The sequence below is a fragment of the Myotis yumanensis genome, unplaced genomic scaffold (genome assembly GCF_028538775.1).
Source record: "Myotis yumanensis isolate MYYU_CA2020_CCGP unplaced genomic scaffold, mMyoYum1.0.hap1 SCAF_3, whole genome shotgun sequence".
In the NCBI taxonomy this organism is placed as follows: Eukaryota; Metazoa; Chordata; class Mammalia; order Chiroptera; family Vespertilionidae; genus Myotis; species Myotis yumanensis.
The window spans coordinates 195,010,042-195,029,386 of record NW_027223754.1 but is presented as its reverse complement, the minus strand read 5'-3'; the positions used below and the strand labels follow the sequence as shown (position 1 = coordinate 195,029,386).

Sequence of the window (19,345 nt, the reverse complement as noted above, 5' to 3'; positions counted from 1 at the left end):
ATTAAGAACAAATTAAAATTAGCATATCTTAACGTCAGGCTGAGGTATTCCCTGCTTCATGGAAGAAACAACATGAAATACCGTTGGCAGTCCCTATCCACCTTTCCCTGCTTTTTACCTCCTTAGCGCTTTTTTGTCTTTCTGTGTCCTCTTTTTAGAATGCAGGCTTTACATGGGCAGGGAATTTTGTTTTGTTCACTACTATATCCTTAGTGCCTACTGAAGAGACTGGCAGGCACATCCATGCTCAGTAAATATTCACTATGTGTTGAATGAATAATCCTTTGACATACCCAATTTTACATAACTGACTTGAGCCCTGATCTGACTAGATAAAATTTGCACACTAATGCCATGGCTGGTGTGGCTCAGTTGGTTGTGCGTCGTCCCGAGTACCAAAAGGTTGCCAGTTCGATTCCCGGTCAGGGCATATACTCAAATTGCAGATTCAATCCCCGATTGGGGTGTGTGCAGGAGGCAATCTCTCTCTCTAAAATCAATAAAAGCATATTTTTAAAAAAATTTTGCATACTAATATGGCCCAATCCCTGTCAAGGTGAATATAAATGGCAAGTTAATTTTGCTCAACATACTATCACTAGCTTTGGTTTGGGAAAAAAAAAATCAAAATGCTTCACAAAGAACATACATACCTCCATTCTTGTTGCCTCTCCTCCTTTCACAATGGGCACTGTTTTCCCAGCATGTATTCTGTATGGCCCAATTGAATGCCCATTTAGATTACGGATTGGTTTCACTGGCATAGTAAGAAAAAAAGTTATTCAGAACTCTTGACCTTTAAGTATGAAGTTCAAGCATTTATTTACAAACAACATATGGCTCTACAAAATAACCTCACCTTAAGGTAGTTAAAATACAAAGTGGAAGACTAGTGTAATATAAAAAGATGTTTATTACAATGTTATTAATTAAAAACTAGAAGGGAGTAAGGAGAGATGGTGGAAAAAGAATAAACTATGTGCCGAAACCGGTTTGGCTCAGTGGATAGAGCGTCGGCCTGCGGACTGAAGGGTCCCGGGTTCGATTCCGGTCAAGGGCATGTACCTGGGTTGCAGGCACATCCCCAGTGGGGGATGTGCAGGAGGCAGCTGATCGATGTTTCTCTCATCGATGTTTCTAGCTCTCTATCTCTCTCCCTTCCTCTCTGTAAAAAATCAATAAAATATATTAAAAAAAAAAAAAAAAGAATAAACTATGTGATGAGGACACAAGGGGGGTCCATCTAAAGAGGTATTGTTAATCAATAAAAAGTCATAAAATGCCATGTACACAATAATAATTACAAACATGAAAATTATATATTGTTATGGACTAAAAGGCAATGTAAAAATGAGTGTTTTGTGTTAAAATGATAGGATTTATGAAACCTTAAATTTTATTACTCTATCAACATTTCCAATGTTAAAAAAGAAAATCTTAAACAGCCCCAAGGTCCTGAGATTAATGATAGAATAAACAAACTGTGGTATAGTCACACAATGGAATGCTACTCAAAAATAAAAATAAAACACTAGGGATACACTCAACTGAATAAAACCTAAAAAAAAAAAAATGAGCAAAGGAAGGCACAGTTATACACATACTGTGCAATGGAATGCATATGTATACACTAGAGGCCCGGTGCACGAATTTGTGCACGGAGGGGTTGGGGAGGGGAGGGACACAGGACATTGTCTGGGGGGTGGGGGGGAGGGACCACGGGAGGTTGGCTGCTGGACCTCAGCTGTCCTGGAAAAGGTACTGCGTCTGCCACCATCCACCCCCGGTTCCCCATCCCAGCCTGGGCCCGAAGGCCCCAGCGGGGTTGGGAGAGGAGGCAACCATCACCGGGCAGGTCACAGAAGGAACGGACGCCAGAGGCCGATGCCGCCCTCGGTGCCCTGCCACTGTGCAGTTCCCCAACTCCCCCCCTCCTCCTTCCCTCACTGTTGCACCACCACCATGGCGGGCGAGCAGGTGGGTGGCCCTGGGGAAGGGAGATAACGGTAGCAAGACAAACCCTTTTGTCGAGGGCTGACATTCAATAGATCACAGCAAGGGAGCTGCTTTGCTACATATGAAACCCTGACCCAAAATCAGGTCTCTACGAATGGTTTAGCACCAGGGGCCAATGGGGGCCGGCGGGGAAGGGGGGGGGGCGCGCAGGAGGTTGGCTGTGGGAGCACACTGACCACCCGCATTTGAACACCTTCCCCCTGGTGGTCAGCGAGTGTCACAGCAACTGGTGGACCAGTTATTGTGGTCATTCGGTCGTAATGGTCGCTTAGGCTTTTATATATAAAGATGTGCATTTAATATTTTCAAAATTAGGCATAATTACGTAATTGTTTAGGGATACGTAACTAGATAGTAAAAGGTATAAAGAAAAGCAAATGCAAATACTTTACTACTTAACATAGTGGTTTACTAGAGGAAGGCTACTGTAATTGAGAAGGCCTCTACCAGTGATGGCGAACCTATGACACGTGTGTCAGAGGTGACATGCGAACTCATTTTTTTTTTTGGTTGATTTTTCTTTGTTAAATGGTATTTAAATATATAAAATAAATATCAAAAATATAAGTCTTTGTTTTACTATGGTTGCAAATATAAAAAAATTTCTATATGTGACACGGCACCAGAGTTAAGTTAGGGTTTTTCAAAATGCTGACACGCCGAGCTCAAAAGGTTCGCCATCACTGGCCTATACAGATAGAACTAGAGGGCTAGTGCATGACACTCATGCACTGGGGGGGTGTGTGTTCCCTCAACTCTCACAGTCCGGGACCCCTCAGGGGATGTCTGCCTGCTGGCTTAGGCCCGATTCCCCCAGGGAGTGGGCCTAAGCCAGCAGGCGGACATCCCTCTTGCAATCTGGGATCCCTCACTCATTACTACCTGCCTGCTAACTCCTTACAACCTGGCTCGCTGCTCCTTAGTGCTGGCTGTGGAGGCAGGAGAGGTTCCCGCCACCACTGCCATGAGCCTGGCTCAGGGCCTCTGGGAGCGCACTGACCACCAGGGGCCAGTGTGCATCATAGCGACTGGTTGTTCCACTGTTCAGTCGATTTGCATATTGGCCTCTTATTATATAGGATATTATACAAATAGTGTTGGTTATAGTCCACAAAAAATGTTTAAAAATATTTAGCTGTACAGTGCTAGAATCCTTAGGATGAGCTACCTTTCTTCTAGGGCAGAATTAGGTAGCAAGGTATTTTCCAAATTTGTAACAGTGAAACAACAAGTATATTATAAATTTAGGGGGTGGTACAGAAAAATAAAACTCTCAGCTCTTCAAAAAATATTCCTTTTTTATATAAATAATAAGCTAATTGTATTTAAAAGTCAGCAAGTATTACTATGTCTGTAAGACCTGTCAAACTGACCCATTGGGCCAATAAAAAATACATTTAAATAAAAAAAGATTTTCTAGACCCTGCACTTTCACCATGGCTTTCATTGCCAAGTCGTTCTACAACCTCACTATTATCAGCTTGGCTGGGGAGAAGACAGATTTCAATACATTCCGAGGCAGGGCAGTGCTGATTGAGAATGTACCATCACTCTGAGCCAGCTCACCGAGCTGCAATGCTACTTTCCCAGGCACCTGGTGGTTCTTGGCTTCCCTTGCAACCAATTTGGACATCAGGAGAACTGTCAGAATGAGATTCTAAACAATCTCAAGTATGTTTTCCCTTGGGGGTGGATTCCAGCCCACCTTTACCCTTGCCCAAAAGTGTGAGGTGAATGGTCAAAACAAGCATCCTGTCTTCACCTACCTGAAGAACAAGTTCCCCGACCCTTATGATGACCCATTTTCTCTCATGACCAATCCCAAGTTCATCATTTGGAGTCCAGTGTGCCACTCAGATATGGCCTGGAATCTTAAGAAGTTCCTTACCGGGCCGAATGGGGGAGCCCCTTCTGACACTACAGCTGCACTTTCCCTTCCTTCAACATTGAGCCTGATACCAAGCGTCTCCTCAAAGTTGCCATATAGACACTGGCTGCTAAGCACACAGATCTACTCCATCCATCCCGTGTATCTCTCCTTAGGATTCAGAGTGTCCTTGGGAGACACTGCTGGACCTAAGCTTTCCCTTGAGATCAGTCTCCATCATCAAAGAGTCTTGCCTTTCCTGTCTGCCTGTTGCCTTTTTCTCTTCCAACCTTCTGGTTGGTGATTCAACTTGGCCTCCAAGACTTGGGCGGGCTCTGGGCCTTCACAGAATGATGGCACCGCCCTAAACCTATATGGGTGCTGTCTGAGGAGTGTGAGAAGCCCGCACCAGCCTGCTAGCTGAGTCCAATAAAGGGCAGGTGTGGCAATGGCAAAAAAAAAAAAAAAGACTTTTAAACAAAAATGCATTTAAACAAAAAACCAACCTAACATATAACAAACTTACACAGAAGAAACATGGCACAGAGGTATCCATTTTTATTTTATCAGGGTTTGACAGTGTCAGGCTAATTCTGGAACCAACAGCTGTAAAGGTAACTTTCTAATTCTACTACCTTCCTGCTCAAAGTAAATAAGTAAAATTACCTCCCTTGATGGCCCAGCTCTGAATTATGGTTTTTGGGAATTGCTTCTGAAAGTTTAGCCTATAGCCAGCCTAGTTCTTCAACTCCCAATTTCATGATTTGTCCATACCCTTTCTGCTCTAACTAGTAAAAATGCCAGCCAAAAATGTTGTACTAGCTTAGTGGAAAAGGTAAGGAGACAGATATTAAAGATTACAATACTGCAGTGGCTGAAAGTCAAATTGTCACCTAATACAGACCTTGAAAGCAAGATCAAACAGAATTGGAAGAAGATAGAAAAGAAAGTTTTGAGAGGGACTTGAATGTACATTATTTGTTATGGCACCAATCCCAAAACTGGGGTGGAAAATAAAAATATTTGTTAAATACTAATAAATTTCAGACACTATCATAAAATTTATATCCTATATAATAAAAACCTAATATGCTAAGTGTCCGGTCATCTGTTCAACCAATCAAAGCGTAATATGCTAATGATATGCTAAGGCCGCTCAAATGCTCACTGTGACATGCACTGACCACCAGGGGGCAGACACTCTGACCAGTAGGTTAGATTGCAGCTGGAGTCCAGCTGACCGGGACTGGGCGAGACAGGCCTGACATGCCCTGGAGCCTTCCCAAGGTCCCTCCCCAGCTGGCAACCTCCCGCATCCCTCCCCGGCCCCAACTGTGCACCTGTGGGGTTCCTTGGCCTGGCCTGCACCCTCGCACAATCCAGGGATGTTGAAGAGCTGGTTTTGGCCCAATCCTGCAGGCCAGGCCGAGGAACCCCACTAGTGCACAAATTTGTGCACTGGGCCTCTAGTTTCTAAATAAACAAACAAATCATACCATTAATCCTATTACACTAAAAAACAAACAAACTTGGGTTCTTAAAAGGTTATAGGATTATCTAAGCTCAAAGATAGACCTGCCTGACCCCAAAGCATGTTTTCTTCATTCTTATACCACCTCCCATCCAAGTGTGAGTAGCCTTTATCTAGAAAGTTACCTTAATAGCTATTGGTCCCAGAATTAGCCTGTGGCTGTCAAAAACCTGTATAATATGAAATGGACATCCCTGTGCCTTGTTTCTTCTGTGTAACTCGGTTATGTTATTTTATTTAAATGCATTTTTTGTTTTAAAGAAATTTTTTTAAGAAAAATCTGTTTTTACTTAAATGTATTTTTGGTTGGTCTCAGAGGAAGAACTACTTTTGCACTTGCTAAAAACATAATATTATTATCAACAGGGTAATGCAAAGAATGCTGCATTATATGAATTTACTGAAGGGTAAGGAAGCATGACAGATGCCACTCAAAGGACTATAAAGGAGATAGGATATGGTTAAAGGAAATGTAGGAATTCTATAAGAACGTTATTAGGACAGCTGGAACAGAAAGCTATGATGATGATGGCTGAAGAGTCGTCATATAGATGTTGGGAGTCCAAGAAGGCTGGACTGAGGAAGAGCACAGGTGACTCTGGGACTGTGTACCTAAGGCAGTGGCTAGGAAAGAGAAGCAGGCAGAAGAAATAAAGATGAAAAGACATGCCCTGGCCCACATTGCTCAGTGGGTAGAGTCAGCCCATACTCCAAAAGTTTGAGGGTTTGATTCCCAGTCAAAGGCACGTACCAGGGTTGCAGGTTCAGGCCCCCAACCCCTGTTGGGGTGTGTGAAGGAGGCAACCAACTTTTCTCCCTTTCTCTTTCCCTCCCCCTCCTCTCTTCCACTCTAAAAATCAATGGAAAAAATATACTTGGGTGAGAATTAAAAACAACAACAAAGATTAAAGGACACACAAGGAATAAACCGGCCTCTCAATTTTGTATTTAACTTCTCTGAGTTATGCAAAAGATAATTCCAGGGATAGTATATATTACTTCAAGACAGCACTAATTCAGTACTCACTGAGGCTATTGTGATCTGACTAGTCACAGAAAACCTAGTCTGCATTTTGGCCACCCTGGGATAAATCCCCAAGTGTCTTCTTATCAGCTACCAGAGGAGCCTGGCAACAATTCCCAGCTAACAACCACATACTCCTCCTACCATAAGCAGGTCATTTCCCCATTTTCCCTCTATATTCTCAAGCGATAAAGATGAAGCAGCTGACCCAAAGAAAGCACTCAACACTCTTTTTTAAAATTAATTTTGCAAAGCTCACACCATTTTAAGTAAGATACATTTTTAAAGAACACACCTTGATATGTCTTCCCATCTATTTCGACCTCATAGGATTCCATAACTTCTTGAATGGCCTCACCAACATCACATAGACGAACATCAATTCCAGCACACTAAAGACCAAATAATGTATAGTGTTATTCAAAGCGGAGAATTTTACATTAGCCTAACTTCAAAACTGCTTTATACATTGTAACTTTCTCTATAAAAACCTTTGGTACATTATACAATTATCCACTTAAAATCCTAAGGGCAGTGGAGTAGTCTTACATAACTCAAACACCTTCAACAGTTTATAATGTGCTAAAAATATGTTGAATGAAATAGTGATTACAGTTCACATACCTTTATTCCAGTGTTAGTGGCATCTTTTACAGCTTTTAATAATGTATCATATTTGGGATTAAAAGTGACAGTAAAAGCGCAGTCAATAATCCTACCTGAAAGAAAAAATTCTCCTTTAAATTTACTTATCAGCTAGTTGATTTATCTATTTTATAGCACCTACTCTATTGCTTATCCTTGCTAGTTAACAGGAAAATAAAATGATGGGCTCAAATGAAAGCAGCACTCTAAGTACGCATTCATAACCAAAGGGGGGAAAAAGTAAAATTATTAAGTTATATGAAGGATTCAGGATGAAACGATAATTTCAGCAGTAGTACATATTACTTCAAGATAGCACTAATTCAGTATCACTGAGGCAGTTATGCAAAAATATAAACAGAAACCAATCAAAGCTAGAAAAGCCTAGGGAACTAAGAAACAGCAATCCAGGCAGAGAATATGTGTAGGTCCCCAGGATGCTAACCATCATTCCAGCTTCTTCAATTTAATAAAAGCTTAGGTAAGTACTTAATTTAAGCTTTACTTTTCACCTGTTAAAGTGAGATAAAACGATACTTGCAGAAAAGCTAACAAGTATAAACGTTAGTAAACTTAAAGGTTCTAAGTAAACATTTAATGTTATATGAATAAATGTCTGAAATAATAACTGAAGAAATGTAGGATAATATTTTTCATGCCTTGATACAAAGGGTAAACTTCAATTACCTGACGGCTTTTATTATACTCCATTTAGTAGGAGGCTTTAAAGCCAATTTCAAAATCTACCTCAACACAGCTCTATTAAAAAGTGAGGCATCAAGAAGAAAATTTGGGAGTTCAGTACCTATAGCCCCGCCCCATCCAACACAGATAAGACTAGTTCTTTTAGGGAGTGGGGTGAAATTATTTCTAAGAACTCACCACTTATATGTGTTCCAAAGTCTATCTTACAGATATCATCATACTGTAATACTGTTGTGTCACCAGCATTGGGAGTATAATGGGCAGCACAGTTATTGAGAGAACACCCAGTAGGAAACGCCAGGCCTGCGTTTAATCCATTCTCTTTTATTAGCTTTCGTGAACAATCTTCCAATTTTTCACTAAAAAATAAAAACAAAATTTGTTTACTTTGACATTTTATATTAGGTATAACCTTATAAACCTTACAGTTCATCATGTTCAGAAAGTTAAATAAAACTCTCTTGAATTACTTCCTGGAAATAATCTGAGCACTTTCTGAATGTGAATAACAGTTCCCTAAAGCTATGAAAATAGTAGCGCACCTCTAAAAGATAAAATATTTAATTCCACTAGAAATCTGGAGAAATGAAATGAGAGGACTTAAGTTTCCTAGTAGGTAACATTCTTAACATAGACTAATTTAAATGCTGATTACACTTTATTTGCTCAATGTTGCATATTTTGAAATATGAACCAGAGAATTAGGTTGCCTCTTACAGCTAATTATTTCTCAACAGGAAACTGAAGAAATAATTACTTTTATTGGTTTCTTCAGTACATTGTTTTGTGTCCAAAAATTTTAATTTAATATGAACTACTAGATAGCAAACCAATAGAGTTTAGGACAAAAAATAAGAATGGGTGCATTTGCCAATACCGGTTTGGCTCGGTGGATAGAGCTTCCGCCTGCAGACTGAAGGGTCCCGGGTTCGATTCCGGTCAAGGGCATGTACCTGGGTTGCGGGCACATCCCCCGTGGGGGATGTGCAGGAGGCAGCTGATTGATGTTTCTCTCTCATCGATGTTTCTAACTCTCTGTCTCTCTCCTTTCCTCTCTGTAAAAAATTAATAAAATATATTAAAAAAAAAAAAAAAAAGAATGGGTGCATTTGCACATGAGTGTACGTAAATACAAAATAGGATGAGTGAAGTACAAATGCCTCTAGTGGTTTCCTCGTTACATCAACATTACAAGAATTTAGAAGATGTTTCTAGAACCTTCATTTAAAGTAGCAATGAAAAGCCAAACATTACAACTGAAAAGTCAACTCTAAAAAATAATTATTTTTCTCATGTTCTTACAAAATCATATTCCTTTTACCAGATTTCTATCATTGTCATCCCAGGCTTAATCCAGCTCATAACATATTTTCTAACTTGTCGATGTGCTTCTGCAGCTTCTCGAAAATCATTCCAAATCTCTTCACTAGCTTGATCTAATGCTTTCTTTTCTTCACTTGTAGTTCTCCAAGCAGCTGTTCGCCTTTATAGTACACATAGCATAATATTAGTAATTTAAGAAACAGCACAATAAACATAAAAGCTGAGATATAAAAATATACTAATATAAGACATTTTAGATAAAAACATTACATATTTAATTTCTTTCACTAAATATCAGCATAACTTCTGAATACAAGTAGTCAAACACTTGTAATCAAGCCAAATCATAATAAATACTTTCCAAGAATCTTTAAAAAAAAAAGTGAGATTGCATTCATAGTCAGAGGACTAATACCATGCCACAGAAAATAACACAAAACGAGAGAACCAGAAAAGTCAGAAGAGTCCTAGATACCAAGCAGATAGGAGAAAAAGTCATCATTCCACTCGAGGTAATATATATAAGAGGATTCAAAAGAGCACACCAAAATTTAGCATATAACGTCACCAATAGGGCAAGTACTAATACAAAGACTTGACCTGGAAATCTGTATATATATATATTCCTCAAAGCATAAAATATTATGGCTTTTGCAGGAGTTTTCTAATTGTGTGTGTGTGTGTGTGTACATATATATGGTAATCTTCCTTGAAGGATATGGCTCACATTTTAAAAGTGCTAGGAGTAACAGATTTTTTTTCCGTATCTGGGAATGAGGAGATCCACTGATTGCCTTTAAGCAGTACATTTTGAAAACTGTTTTCAAATGAAAATCTTTGAAAAAGTTGTTATCCTTTCACACATTCTTAAGAAATACTGAATATATAAGGCCTAGCCAGATAGCTCAGTTGGTTAGAGCACTGTCCCTACTATATGCTAAGGTTTTGAGTTCGATTTCTGGTCAGGCCACATACAAGAAACCACCAATGAATGCATAAATAGGTGGAACAACAAACTGATGTTTCTCCCCTCTCCCACTCTCTAAAATAAAATAATTTAAAAAATACTGTATAGTTCACAAACTCAGTGATCACGGAGGTATATAAATTATACTTAGTATGAAAGTGATGCTTTCAAATTATTCCTATGGCCTTAAGTTAGTGGCTGGCAAACTATGTGGCCCGCAGGTACAATCCAGCCTGGCACCTGTTTTGTAAATAATATTTAACTGCTGCTCTTGCTTGTGTGGCTCAGCTGGTTGGGTCAGACCCACGCACTGAAGGGTTGCAGGCTTGAACCCCAGTTGGGGGCGTGCAAGAGGCAGTTAATCAATGTTTCATTCTCACATTGATGTTTCTCCCCGCCCCTGTAAAATCAATAAACATGCTCTAGGGTGAGGATAAAAAAAAAAGAAAGAAAGAAATGACAGAATTAGAAATTCACTGCAATACAGTGAATAAATTACTGATAAAGGATCATCAATGAATACTAAAATAGCTAAGTGAAAGGGTGTTAAAGACAAGGACATTCCAATGGTTCCAAACTACCCCATAGATTACATGTTAACTGCAAAAAGAAAAAAGTTCTTTAAAAGAAGAAACAGGGATGATGGTCTTCATATTACCCAAGTGAGTAAATACAGATAAACTAATGAGCAATCTGAAATTACATCTGATGCAACAGACTATGGTATAATATGAAGTACTTTAATGTCACTTATAATATATCCCTGTCAAATATATTTAGTATAATGCTAATGTAAGCCTTTCCAACTAATTCCGGTTTACAGAAAATACAAAAACAGAAAAAAGTTTAATGACACCACAAGGAAACAATGGGAGAAATCCCAGAACATGAGATTTTTTAAATTACCTGATCTCTTAAAAAAGCCAGTTCAATTGAAGAGATGAAGGTAGGGATTCTAATCATATGCAATGTATGAACCTTGATTGGATCCTGGTTTAGGAGGAAAAATAACTAAAAAGATGTTCCAGGGACAACAGGAAAAACATTCTAAATATGAACATTAGGTAATTATTTACATGATACTGGGAAGTTACTGTTAATATACTTGGCTGTAATAATTTAGAGAATTTCTAATTCTAGGGAGATACCTGAAGTTTCTAGAAGTAAGGACTCAAAATAAGACTTCTTTTTAAATGGCCCAGCCAAAAGAAAAAGATCAACAACAAAAAACCACATACATACACACACACAGGGCAAAATGTTAATAAGCACTTTTCAATATGGGTATTGAGTTCACTTTCACCCTTTCTTATGGAATTCACTATAAAAGTTGAAATCAACAAAGATATTTATTCCATCATTTATAATAGTAAGCAACTAGAATAAAAGAAAAAAAATAGTAAGCAACTAGAAATAAAGTGTAATTCCAATAAGAGAAAACTGGACAAATTATGATATGCACACAGATGTGCAAAATTACTCAGCCATTAGAAATACTGTTGGTTTCTTTACTAACATGAAAACAAATTTTAAAAGGAATGATATTGTGATATAAGTCTACCTTGAAAAAGAGTTCTAGGTATTTATATGAGAGCCTTTAGAGGAAGAAATATTAACAAGTTAACAGTGATTTTACTAGTAATTCACTGGCAGAATTAAGGAGACTTCTATTTTCTTCTTTTTGCTAATCTGTATTTACTAACTATTCTATAGTGGGTATGTATGGCTTGTAAAATTAACATTTTCCCCAAAAAATTGTCTACTAAATTTAGAAATAGATAAAGAATTTCAAAATAATACTTCATTTTACTTCTAGATATCCAGAATAAGAGAAAAACCAGTTCCAATTAACATACTACAATGTTCATCACAGAAATTTTCCTAATAAAATATTGAAGTCAATATAAATATTCAAAAATAGGGAAATAACTAATAAAGTTAAGCCAGATACAGAATAGAATAGCATTACAGCCATTAAAAAATTGGTTAAAAAAACTTTTAATAACACTGGAAATAAACATAGAATGTTGTATTTTTTAAAAGGGCAACAACCAGTGTAATAAAAATGGATTCAGCCCTAGCTGGTTTGGCTCCATGGATAGAGCATCGGCCTGCAGACTGAAGGGTCCCAGGTTCAAGGGCACATGCCCAGGTTGTAGGTTTGATCCCCAGTAGGGGGCACGCAGGAGGCAGCCGATCAATGATTCCATCACATCACTGATGTTTCTCTTTTCTCTCTCTCTCTCCCTCTTCCTTCCCCTCTGAAATCAATAAAAAATAAAAATGGATTCAGACAAAGATCATCAATGGATGCTACATGGGAGGACAACATAAGGAATGAGATATTTTCATATTCACAAATTAGTTTCCCACAAATTAGTAATTACAAGAAGAAAAAAAAGTATTGATAAACCAAAAAAACTAGATAATACCTTATCTAAGTGATATCTACTCTCAAATCACTCAGAAAAATAGTATGCATACAAATTCACCAATGAAATATTTTCTCCATTTGCCTTTTATCTTCCAAGGAAAAAATGGAATGTTATTTTTTATTATATAGAGTATGTATAATTGTCATATTTCATTGACAGAACAATAAAAGTTGCAAAATGTTAAGAATCTAAGTGAAAAGTATGCGGGAGTTTTTTGTAATATTCTCAGAGTATGGAATTATTCCTGTGAAGTATTAAATTATTTTAAAATAAAGCAACGTACTCAACATGGGTGGTAGTTACAGTTGAGTTCTTTGTGATAATTCAAGCAATTTACAATTAGTTTATTTAAAAACAATGAGGCAAGATATAAAAATCTATTTAATATTTTACCAAATCTATAAGAATATTTATTCTGACCTATTTGCAAATAGTCAAAACTGATTTTATGAATGTCAACAAATATTGAGAGTTATCAAAAAGCAAACATAACAATACCTTAATTTCTTTTGTATTTCTCTAGGACAGCATGTAGCATTGCTTTCAATATTTAAGTATCACCCCAAGAGATATTAATCTTCACCTAAGGATAGTTTTTCATTCAATTTTAGAGAGTGGAAGAGACAGAGAGAGAAATACTGATGTGAGAGAGACACATGGATTGGTTGCCTCCCGCATGTTCCCTAGGAATCGAGCCTGCAACCGAAGTACGTGCACTAGACCCGAAATAAACCCAAGACCCTAAGTCCGAGGGCCAATGCTCTTAACTGGCTAGGGCCAAAATTTGCTTTTCTTAATATTACTTCAAATATTCCACCAATTCACAGTGTTATAAAATATTAACAATCTGTTACAACTATAAGAAACCAATGGCTTTCCTCCACTTTAGCAATAAACATCTAGAAATGGAAGTAGAAATAAAAACTCCTTGTTCACACCAGTAACAATACCAGAAAACAGTCAAGAATAAATTTAACGTGCTTGCCTTGGCAGCACATATACTCAAGTTGGAAAAATACATAACCCCAGCGCAAGGATGACATACAAATTCGTGAAGTGTTCCATGTTTAAAAAATATATAATAAATTTAACAAGAATGGGACAGAACCTACCAGAAAAAAAAAAAATCACAATAAGTGGGAAAATATTCCATGACACTAGATAAAGAAAATGTGACATAACTGCCAATTTTCTAAAAACAAACACAGAAATGTAATCCAATTCTGATGAGAATTCTAACAAGGACATTTCTCTTGGGTGTGTGTGTGTGTTAAGATTATATGACAAAATAGCTAAGAAAAGTATGAAAAGGAACTGTGTTTGGGTGTGTGGCAGAGAAGACAAGACTGCTTTATCAAATTATCAAAATAGTATAAAGTTTAGGAAATAAAAAAAGTATTAGCACAGGAATAGACAAATAGATCAAAGGAAGAGAATAAATAATACAGAAACTGGTTCCATTATATATGAGAATATATAATTGAGCCTTGAACAACATGGGGTCTGGGGGGCCTGACCACCAAGCAGTAAAATAACCATGTATTGCTTAATTCAGTCTTCTGCATTTACAGATTCTAAACACCAGATCAAAAACATGTAATTCCAGCCCTGGCTGAGTAGCTCAGTTGGTTGGTTAGAGCATAGTCTTGATACACCAAGGTTGTGGGTTCAATCTCCAGTCAGAACACGTACAAAAATCAACCAATGAATGCATAAATAAAATGGAACAACAAATTGATGTTTCTCTCCCCATTCCTCTCTCTATAAAATTAAAAAAAACAAACAAAAAAAACCCCCACAGCCCTAACCGGTTTGGCTCAGTGGATAGAGCATTGGCCTGCAGAGTCAAGGGTCCCAGGTTCAATTCCAGTCAGGGGCATGTACCTTGGTTGCGGGCACATACCCAGTGGGGAGTGTGCAGGAGGCAGCTGATCGATGTTTCTCTCTCATCGATGTTTCTGGCTCTCTATCCGTCTCCCTTCCTCTCTGTAAAAAATAAATAAAATATATTAAAAAAAAACACCCCACAAAACACATAATTCCATTATATAAGAACTGGAGGCCCGGTGCAGATTCGTGCACTGGCGGAGGGCGTGGCCTGTGGGGACCGACCTGCTATGGGAGCGTACTCACCACCAGGGGGCAGCTCCTGCGTTGAGCGTCTGCCCCCTAGTGGTCAGTGCACATCATAGCGGCTGGTCAACCGACGGGTCATTCTGGTCATTCCGCTGTCCAGTCACTAGGCTTTTATATAGAGAGATACATGACAAGATGGTTGTTCAATTGAATAGGATAAATTAATAAACAATTCTAAATTGAATAGGATAAATAATTCTAACACAACTGTCTATTCATTTAGAAAGAAGCATTCCAAACCTTACTTAAAAAATTCCAGATCAATTAAAAATGTAATGAAATACAAAAATAGTGAGTTTGAGAAAATCTAAGACTGCTAGGAACCCAGGAGTATAAAATATAAGCATTCTGTATTTATGTATTTAAAACTTCTGGAAGAGCAAAAGAACAAAGCCAATATGCACAATAAGCAAAAGATGCTCAAAATCATTAGCAGTCTGGGAATCATAAACTAAAGTATTAAAATATTCTTTGATTCATTAATCTCCCTCTTGGAAAACAGTCACATAGTAAAACTGCCAAAGCATAAGGAGGTGTACACACACACACACACACACACACACACACACGTATACATAAATGAGATGTTTAATACAGAACTAGAGGCCCAGTGCATAAAAATTCATGCATTTGGGGGGGAGGGGAGGTTCCTCAGCCCTCCCGCAGTCCGGGACCCCTAGGGGGATGGTCCACCTTCTGGCTTAGGCCCGCTCCCCAGGGGATCTCTGGCAGTCCGGGAGCCCTTGGGAGATGTCTGACTGACAGCTTAGGCCCACTCAGCAGTCAGACATCCTTAGCACTGCCAAAGAAGCGGGAGAGGCTGCCGCCACTGCTGCTGCACTCGCAGCCATCAGCCGGCTTGTGGTTGAGTGGAGCTCCCCCTGTGGAAGCACACCGATCACCCGGGGTCAGCTCCTGCGTTGAGTGTCTGCCCCATGGTGGTCAGTGTGCGTCATAGTGATTGGTCATTCTGGGTCATTCAGCCATTAGGGTTAATTTGCATATTACCCTTTTATTATATAGGATGGTTTATAATAGCAAAAAATACTGGAGACAAAGTAAATGCTCACCAATTAGAAAATGGTGAAATAAAGAATGATATGTTCACACCATAGAATATTATGAAGCCATTCAAAAGAATTACAGAGCTATTCTGACTTAGAGGAACTTTATTTTTTTATTTTAAAAAAATATATTTTATTGATTTTTTACAGAGAGGAAGGGAGAGGGATAGAGAGCTAGAAACATCGATGAGAGAGAAACATTGATCAGCTGCCTCCTGCACACCCCCTACTGGGGATGTGCCCGCAACCAAGGTACATGCCCTTGACCGGAATCGAACCTGGGACCCCTCAGTCCGCAGGCCGACGCTCTATCCACTGAGCCAAACCGGTCAGGGCATAGAGGAACTTTAAAGGGTAGTACTGAATGAGGAAAGTAAGGTGGAGGAAAAGTATGCCTGATTTCATTTTTGTAAACAAGCAATGACCAAAACACTCTCTTTATATAAACAGACATAGTTAACACATATGAGCATAGAAAAATATGGAAGGCTACCTGCTAGATGCTTACATGTGTCTGGAAGGAAGGGAAGGAAGAGGGAACAAGCAAAAAAAAAAATTAAAAAGTTTTATTCAAAGATAAATGTGATCACATCCTATGTACCATGAAAATTTATGTAATTAATATAAAATTATGTGTCTGTACATTTTTTAAATAGATGCATCAAGATAGGATATTGACTGATAAATTCAATTTAAAGAAAAGATGCCTATACCATAAAATTCCCCAACTTTACAGGCTAATTCCCTATGAGTACTGGGAACAAGGAAGGCAGTAAAAATATTAACATCATGCTCTTTTCTAATTAACAAAAACAAACAAACAAACAAAAACCTGCCCTGGTTCTGTGGTTAGAGCATTGGCTTGTGCACACAAGGTCTTGAGTTTGATTTGAGGTCAAGGGCAAGTACCTGGATTGCAGGCTTGATCCCCGCCCTCAGGGCGCCGGTGGGAGGCAACAAATCCGTGAGTCTCTCACATCAATATTTCTCTTTTTCTCTCTCTGCCCCTCCCTGTTCCCTTCCACTCTAAGAGAGAAACAAAACAACAACAAAAAACAATGCTACAGTAGAAGCTTTCTTAGCCAACTATTGCAACCACTCAATTAACCAATGCTCTTGACTCCCTCGGTAAACATAGTGACTAATTCCCATTGTATTCTGAATATCAGCAGATGACAAGTTCCTATTCTGAATAGCAGCTAACACTTACTCAATGCTTACTATGTGTCTTTTACTCTGCTAAGTGCTTTGCATATGTTATTATTCCTCACAACAACCTTATGAAGTGCCCCACTTATTTTTTTTTTTTTTTTACAGATGAGGAAATAAAATTATAGACATGATAAATTACTTGCCCAAGTCAAAAAGCTAATAAGCGTTAGAGCTAGGATTCAAATGCAGACAGTTTAGCCCTAGCTTCCATATTCTTAACACATTTCATACCGCTCAGGAGTTTTCTCGTGTTTCGCACGCCATCTGTTAAGGACCGCTCACGAGTGTTCTCGTTTTTCACGCCCATGGAAAAAGGAGCGAATCTAGATACTTATGTAAATTTTGTTTGGTCCCTCTTCATAGAGGAAAATGTTTTACACAGTACCATATGTTAAAAAAGTACTTGGAACTTTAATTGTTTAATTGTTTTTGTAAATAAAAATGTTATAATTATTGAAAAACACCTAAAGTGCATTATGATGATTTAAATAATGTGCAGTTTGCCCAAAAACGTGCAGTCCCTGGCGTATGTCTTAGAGATTTCTATGCGATACGCAATGTGTTAACCAGTCTGCATAATGCCATTATGTGTCTGCTAACCAGTGGAAACACATATCCTTTCAGAATACTTCCAAGAATTTAGGTGATTTGTTCCCAAAACTTATTTAAGTCAACTGCAGTTACTACTATAATTATGTTATTTAATTATATATATTTCATTTAAAAAATTGTTTCTATGAAAACTAAATTGACTACTCAGAAAAATCTCAATAAAGGCAAGTCATCAAAAAATACTTTTGTCAAATTAAGTAAAGAATTATAAATGGTTTCAGGAAAAAAATGTAAAGATATAGACAGGCATCAGCTCTCAGATTACTTATTCATAGAAATTCAAAGTAAAATAGACTCATAGGGAATGCTTTATGGATATGACTTATGGGGGAGAAAGTGGAGTCCAATGCAAATTTATCCTAAAAATGATGAAAACCAAATATTTAAGTTAAGTTTTATCAATAAAGACGAGAGGCCCAGTGCACAGGTAGGGTCTCTAGGCCTGGCCAGCAATGAGGGACGATCAGGTTCCCTGCCTCCTGACCTCCCCGCCTGCTCCTTCCGTCACCCACTCAGCGCCCTGCGGCCACCACTGGTCACCTGCCATGTTCCGTGCCACCCCCCAGTGGTCAGCGCATGTCATAGCGAGCAATAGAACTCCTGGTCTCCTGGTGGAACTCCCAAGGGGACAATTTGCATTTAGCCTTTTATTATATAGGATTTTTACTTTTTGTAATCCCATTTTTAACATACTTTTTTGATTAACCAAACTGCTGGTTTCAATCATTTTGGATAAGAGGGCTTCTACTGTATTTTCTCTGCAACAAATTCACAAGCTTTTATTAAGGTAGTGGAGAAAAATTAAATCTGCTTTATTGCTAAACTACAACTTTCAAAAGTCAAACTGGAAGTTATTTTATGATCCTTACCCATCTTGTGTGGGTGGGTACTCGCATTCTTGTCCTTTGGGAAATACACCGTTAGGATACAGGTCACATATTGGAACTGAGGGAGGGTCTGTTTGAACTTTTGCTGTGAGATACAAATAAAGCATTAACTTCTGTAGTTGGAAATAAAATTAAGCAATTATCATTACAGTTTTTCTCAGTTCCTAATGGTTGTGGTATGTCCTGATTTTAAAGAACCTCCTTGATGTTTGTCTCCTTATAGTTAAAAATACCATGCTGGTCACCTCCTCTCTGATTTACTATAGCTTGGGAATAAAAATATTCAATTCCTCAAGACTCCATTATATATTTAAACAGTATATACCTTGGAAGAAAGCACACTTCTAATGTTTTTGTCTTCATTTACTATACTGGAAATGGGATAGCATATAGAGGTTGGCTTTCACAAATACAAATAAAAGCAGCAACAAGAAAATAAGAAATCTTATAGCAATAAAGTAAAAATATAAAGCTGTTATATGTTAATAAAACAAGTTTAAAAACTTATTTCAAGGTTATAATAGGTATAAAGTTAAGAGTATACATACTCAGTGCCAGTACCCAAAGACTTTAGGTAGCCATACACAAATTTCCCGATACTCAAAAAAAGTTAACACCTAGCATATGTTTTAAGAACATTATTTCCCAAACTATGTACTAAAACACCAGTGCTTCAAGATGCTTTTATATTCTGTTGTTTTGGTTTTTAAAAATATATATTTTTATTTATTTCAGAGAGGAAGGGACAGGGAGAGAACATCAATGACGAGAGAGAATCACTAATTGGCTGCCTCCTGCATGCCCCCTACGGGGGGATCAAGCCAGCAACCCCGGCATGTGCCCTGACCAGGAATCGAACTGTGATCTCCTGGTTCATAGGTTGGTTGGTACTCAACCACTGAGCCACGCCAGTAGAGCTTC

The 19,345-nt window shown here is 38.2% G+C and overlaps 1 protein-coding gene and 2 pseudogenes across 1 annotated transcript in view; 2 read left to right on the top strand and 1 right to left on the bottom strand.

Moving 5' to 3' along the window:
• The window catches only part of METAP2 (methionyl aminopeptidase 2), a 33,604-nt gene that overhangs the window by 1,502 nt on the left and 12,757 nt on the right, over positions 1 to 19,345 (bottom strand). The window contains exons 4-9 of the mRNA XM_070410848.1: positions 18,407 to 18,509; positions 9,110 to 9,271; positions 7,966 to 8,147; positions 7,063 to 7,157; positions 6,734 to 6,830; positions 654 to 757 (exon numbers count right to left, since the gene is read on the bottom strand). Of these exons, the coding sequence (XP_070266949.1) occupies positions 654 to 757; positions 6,734 to 6,830; positions 7,063 to 7,157; positions 7,966 to 8,147; positions 9,110 to 9,271; positions 18,407 to 18,509 (743 nt within the window). The remainder of the gene's footprint in view (positions 1 to 653; positions 758 to 6,733; positions 6,831 to 7,062; positions 7,158 to 7,965; positions 8,148 to 9,109; positions 9,272 to 18,406; positions 18,510 to 19,345) is intronic.
• LOC139005716 (glutathione peroxidase 2-like) lies at positions 3,453 to 4,003 on the top strand (annotated as a pseudogene).
• LOC139007825 (U6 spliceosomal RNA) lies at positions 13,491 to 13,584 on the top strand (annotated as a pseudogene).